The 5,983-nt window shown below is 41.6% G+C and overlaps 1 protein-coding gene across 1 annotated transcript; it reads right to left on the bottom strand.

The window, feature by feature from the left end:
• Positions 1–4,205: 4,205 nt before the first annotated feature.
• Positions 4,206–5,557, bottom strand: LOC122010345. Its single transcript, XM_042566842.1, has 2 exons — positions 4,932–5,557; positions 4,206–4,835 (listed from the first exon to the last, which is right to left on the bottom strand). Exons 1-2 carry the CDS (start codon positions 5,469–5,471, stop codon positions 4,539–4,541), a joined length of 837 nt encoding a protein of 278 aa, XP_042422776.1. The 5' UTR covers positions 5,472–5,557; the 3' UTR covers positions 4,206–4,538.
• Between the last annotated feature and the right edge of the window lie 426 nt (positions 5,558–5,983).

The following is a 5,983-nucleotide window of genomic DNA, read 5'->3' on the forward strand; positions in this document are numbered from 1 at the left end:
ATTAAAATGATAAAAATTTGACCTAGCATGCTTTTTACCATTTTGCAAGGGAATAGGCTCAATGAAAGTTACCTTCCTTTTTACCTTGGAGGCTCCCCCTTGACTAGTGCCTCCTTGAGCCTTGACCATCTTCTTCCCCTTGGGGCATTGACTTCGGTAATGCCCCTTTTGTTGACACAAGAAGCACACAATGTGCTCCTTGCTCTTCTTTGTCCCGGGGGTGGTCTCCTTGGGCTTCTCCTTGCCCTTTTGTGCCACTTGGCCCTTCTTCTTGGCCAAATTGGGACATTTGCTCTTGTAGTGCCCACTTTCCCTACACTCAAAACATATTATATGATTTTTATTTTTAATTGAAACATTTATACCTTCTTGTGTAGGGATGACACTTGCTCCTCCATTTGCTATTTCTTGAATTTCGGAGGTGGAAGCTTCTTCCTTCTCTTCTTCTCTTGACCCGGATGTAGAAGCTTCTTCTTCTTCTTGATCCGGTGTCACCAAGGATTGCTCCCCCTCAATCCTAGAGGTGGAGGCTTCATCATCTTGAATATGAAACAAGGAGTATGCTCCCTCCTTGTTCCCTTCGTTGCATTCCCTTGAGGATGAAGCTTCTTGGATTTCCTCTTCTTCGGAGGTTGAGCATCTCTCAACCTCGGAGTCCTCCTCTTGGTCTTGCTCCACAGAGTCACCCTCTCTGGATTCTTCATGATCTTGTACAGTGGAGGGGATCTCTTCATGAAGCTTGGCCAATTTGCTCCAAAGCTCCTTGGCATCTTCAAACTCTCCAATTTGTTCCAAGATGTTGCTTGGCAATAAATTGACCAAAAGCTTGGTCACTTTGTCATTGGCCTCACATCTTTGGATTTGGTCTTTGCTCCACTTGCTCCTTTTGAGTACTTTGCCCTTGGAATTTGTGGGAGCTTCAAAACCTTCCATGAGAGCAAACCATTGCTCTATCTCTATCATAAGAAAATTTTCAATTCTTGATTTCCAAGAATCGAAGCTTGTAGATGAATATGGTGGAGCCACCCTTGTGTCAAATCCAAGTCCATCTTGGAATTGCATCTTGAAGTTGAGCTTGATAAAGTCTTGAACTTGAAGAATTTGCTTCAACTTCTTCACCCTCTAGCTTTTCTTGTTATGCTTGACCCTTCCGGCGATGATTCCGGTGAAGAGCGGCCTTGCTCTGATACCACTTGTTAGAACCAAAAGTAGCTAGAGGGGGGGGGGGTGAATAGCTCGTCGCGTGCTCGGTGTTGCTTGTTTCTTCAAGAATGCGCAGCGGAAAATACAGAAACAAATACAACAACGCTAACACGGTTGGTTTACTTGGTATCCACCTCACTAGAGGTGACTAGTCCAAGGATCCACACCACGCACGCACCCTCCACTATGAAAACACTCCTTTTCGGTAACTACCGAGGGCGGAGAAGCCCTACAAGACTCTCAGTACAAGAAGAAAGGAAAGGGAAACAAAATACAAGCTTACAAGCTTACAATGAGTACAAAACCCTAACCCTAGCTTCTCTTCTTGCCTTTGATCCGCCTCTTGACTTGGAAAGCTTCCAAGATCCTTCAAGAACTGGCGATCTGATCTTTGAGAGCGCTGTGGAGGAGCTGGCGAGTAGTCTGGAGTGAATCGGAGAAGTTCTACCGCAGCCATCGAACGCCTGCAGCTATAAACGACGCCAACGGTCGGATCCCGATCGATTCGAATGTTCCCAATCGATCGGGAGGCTTTGATCGATCCACGGATCGATCCGAGCTTCTGAGAAGCGCTGGATCGATCCACGGATCGATCCGGTGCTTATCGCGCGACAGCGTCCCAATCGATCCATCGATCGATTGGGACCTCTGATCGATCCACGGATCGATCCGTGGTTCGATCATTGACAGCCGAATCGATCCATCGATCGATCGAAAGACTTGGTTTTGTCCAAAACCAAGTCCTAAACCTCCCAAACCAACATCCGGTCAACCTTGACTGTTGGTATGTCATGCCAGCATCTAGTCACTCCCGACCTGCTAGGACTCCTTACCAAGTGTCCGGTCAATCCTTCGACCCACTTGGACTTTTCTCTGTGCAAGTATCCGGCCAATCCTTTGACCTACTTGGACTTTTCTTTCATGCCAAGTATCCATCAATCCTTCGACCTACTTGGACTTCCCAACACCGGATGTCCGATCATCCTCGATCCATCTGGATTTTCCTTGCCTGGCTCACACGGACTTTCACCTAGCTTCACTCACTAGGGTTTTCCATCTGCCTAGCTTCACTCACTAGGACTTTCACCTGGCTTCACTCACCAGGATTTCCATCTGCCTAGCTTCACTCACTAGGACTTTCACCTGGCTTCACTCACCAGGATTTCCATCTGCCTAGCTTCACTCACTAGGACTTTCACCTGGCTTCACTCACCAGGATTTCCATCTGCCTAGCTTCACTCACTAGGACTTCCTTCTGCCTGGCTTCACTCACCAGGACTTTTCTTCTGCCTGGCTTCACTCACCAGGACTTTCATTTTGCCTAACATCCCAGTTAGGACTTCCCAGTCAAGTATCCAGTCAACCTTGACCTACTTGACTCTTCTTCAATCAATATCTTATTGTCAAACATCTAAACTCAAACCAAGACTCAGCTTGGTTACCCAGGTCAACCTTGACCTGAGGAATATTGCACCAACACTTAACAGTAACAAAGTAGATCTTCGGTCGAACAGACCCACACAGATAAATAACAAATTGGAAAACCCTTCTTGAAAGTTGAAACTTCTCTACCGGACTAATTTGAGCTACCCACAAATTTCACTTTTTGCTTACATTACTTTCCAAGAATTAGGTTAAAAATAAAAAGTACGCCATTATGCAAATCATAAAAGATATTTTTTTCAAAATTAAAACTAAAAGACACAGACGGCCCCGCACACTATTTTAACGATAGGTGTAAGAACGTGCAAATTTTACTATTTGACTTCACAAATCATTATTACATGAAAATATTTTTACTGTCAAAATTATTTTTAACATCTTCATCTCATAAATTAGGTGAAAGTGTGATGTATTAAACGAATCAAATAAAAAAAAAATCAAAAGGCATCAATAAATCACATGTCAGAGCTGGTTCACGATGTCATCATAATCGAAGAGTGTAAAAATCGATAATTTAGAGAGAATTTTAACAGTAATAAACTAATAATTTCAACAATTTAAAAATTAGGATCGATAGAAACAAGCAACGAATTTTCAAGGGGTCAAGATGATCACGTATCTCACATGAGAGATACTTAGAATAGATTTAAGACATTTTATAAAACATGAGGGACATAGATAATTTTTTAAAAAAATTTGGAGCATAACGAGAATTCTGTTAAAAATTAGAGATATTGTAATGATTTATCCCAACTAATTTCAGCTATCCACAAATTTCACTTTTCCTTTACATTACTTGCCATGAACAATAAATAACCAAAAAACATTAGGGTAAAAATAAAAAGAAGGCACTGCAAATCATAAAAGAATTTTTTTATTCAAAAACAAAATAAAAATATGAATTGTAACAATTATTATTATAATAACTATTCAGTAACTTTCATAATAGATAGTTTCAGTTCTCATGGATTCAAATACTTAAGCAAGGGATAAACTCTTTCATCACAATAGGAAAATCACTTTCATTGAAGCTCAATGAAGGAAATTGCAATATGAATTCTAAGCTCCTTCAACTTTCAAAAGTATTAAAACGATTGATGTTACAACTAATTTGAAAGAAAATGGGTTCTCTATAACCTTACAGTGGGTATTGTAGCCCAGCATACATCTGACTTTGCTTGCAAAAAGGGGATAAAATTGCCTTCATAATTCTAACAGACAAATATCTTCTTATTAGGGATTCAACAAATCCTTTTTAACTCAATCAAGTTGCAAAATGTAACTCAGAAAGACTATCATTCTCATATCTACAGAAACAATGGCATGTATAGTATAGAATATGATCTTGGCAGATGGGTATTGTTTCCAGGCTTTAATACAACTCAGCTTGTCAAAGGGGGCAAAAATTGCCTTAGATGATTATAAAAAAGTATCTTCTAATTGGAAGGAGTTCAACTGATTAGGTCCTAAAACAAATCCTTTTCAACTCAATCAGATTGCAAAATGAAACTCCGAAAACCAACCGAACATCCTCATGCCTAAAGGAACAGTTACATTCATAATACAGAATATGAATAGGGCATGTCAACCATATGAAAACTACAACAAAATTGGTTCAATATCATTGCTTATCCAGTCATAAAAATCAAACCTATGTAAATCATGCGTTCATTAGCAGTTTTGGATTATTCCCTTTGAACTCAGTACAACTCACAAGACTTCAAGAAGTTTGGGGAGTATAGCTTGGTAAGGTTGCACAAACTTCTGCAAAAACTTTGAACCAGATAATGATAAAACTCCATGTAGCTTGTTTGTTGACGTCCATAACCCTTCAGATTTCAATATCTCCATAACACGAAATCAAGGAATTAACCTCTTTTCCAAACTTAGCACTAAAGGCACCGGCAGCGAGCAATGTCTGAAGGTGAAATTCCAACATCATTGACCAAAAACTCCATCTTTCTCTGCAATGACTCTATGGAAAGGAGTAAAAAGCGTGGTTGTGTCTTGATTGCAGTAATGAAATCCGAGTTCGACCAACCAAAATTGTTCATGAGCTTGAGTTGAGCCTCAAATTTTTTCCTGCTTACCCCATGCAGCGCAAAAAGGATCCAGAGGAACATTCCAGATCCACGGGGAACTCCAAGCCCCACAGTTCTATCTACCAGAGCCCGGAGGGTATCTGGGTTCTGCGTGATGAAGCCAGGGAGCTTTTTAAGGACAAGAGAAACCCGGTCTTCAGGAATACCACATTCATCCCGTAAGAAGTTCAAGTTAGGGCGTACCACTTTCTCAATGCTGGCGCTTATAAACCGATTATAACCCCGGAGTTTCCTGAGGAGGATCTCCCTCGATCCAAATAAACTTTCCCAAACCTTCAATCTGGGGAGAAGCGTGTTCTGGACGTCCAGGGAAAGAATGATGCGGTGCCGCATAACGGCATTGACGATGTGGGACTCAGATAACCCCATGTCGCGCAAAATTTTGAACTTTGGACCGAGACTGTTCTCCACATCCCTGCAGAGCAATCTTGGCCTCCGAGATATTATCTTTCTGAGATTAGCGCCATCAAGGCCCTGAGATCTGAAGAATCCAAGAGCAGCATCGAGCTTCTCGGTGGACTGAAAGCGGGGGAGCGACTTTGAGACCTTGGAAGCGTCGTCGGCGGAGAACCCGCACGTATTCACGAGGTACTCGACCAGGAAATGGGGATCTGGAGAAGCGGTTACGCCTGAGGAGGAGACGGATGTGCCGGTGGAGAAGAAGACGCAATGGATTAGCTTTGACGGAGGGAGCGGATGGCGGCGGAATAGGGAGCGAAGCATCGCGTCGGCGGCCCGTCCGATCAGGTAGGTTCGTCACAAACATAACCCAGACACGAAACTGAAAAACCCTACTCGATCCCCTGCCAGCTGCCTCCGGGTCAAATTCACATTTGCCCCCCTAAATGTTTCAATTTTCATATATTACCACGAACTGGAAATCTGAATCCATCTCTTTGTTTGATGCGTGAAAGATTGAGATATCAGAAGCATTTTCTGTTCAAAAATACATTGTTTCGACTAAGTGTGTGTGTATAACTTTCTTAAGTAGATACAAATATATCTATACGCTTTGAATTGAATTTCATCGAAGTTGTCTGGCCATCATTAAATTTTACGGAAAACTTGACGAATTTGAAATATTAAAATTTGGATATGAATTATGGAATATGAGAGTATAAAGAAGATAAATATGATGGGCTGACTTTAGTTCTGTGCCTGGTACATATTGAATCAAGTGAAAGTTTTTTTTTATCCGTTAATAGGATAATTCATAAAATGCTCACAATGGATAA

The sequence above is a fragment of the Zingiber officinale genome, chromosome 8A, assembly GCF_018446385.1.
Source record: "Zingiber officinale cultivar Zhangliang chromosome 8A, Zo_v1.1, whole genome shotgun sequence".
Lineage (NCBI taxonomy): Eukaryota > Viridiplantae > Streptophyta > Magnoliopsida > Zingiberales > Zingiberaceae > Zingiber > Zingiber officinale.

Excerpts from the sequence above, each read along its gene's own strand:
- LOC122010345 (XM_042566842.1), bottom strand. The coding sequence starts at position 5,471 with ATGCTTCGCTCCCTATTCCGCCGCCATCCGCTCCCTCCGTCAAAGCTA. Across the intron at positions 4,836-4,931 it reads GCGCCAGCATTGAGAAAGTG|AACCCAGATACCCTCCGGGC; the intron begins GTACGCCCTAAC and ends TTCATCACGCAG.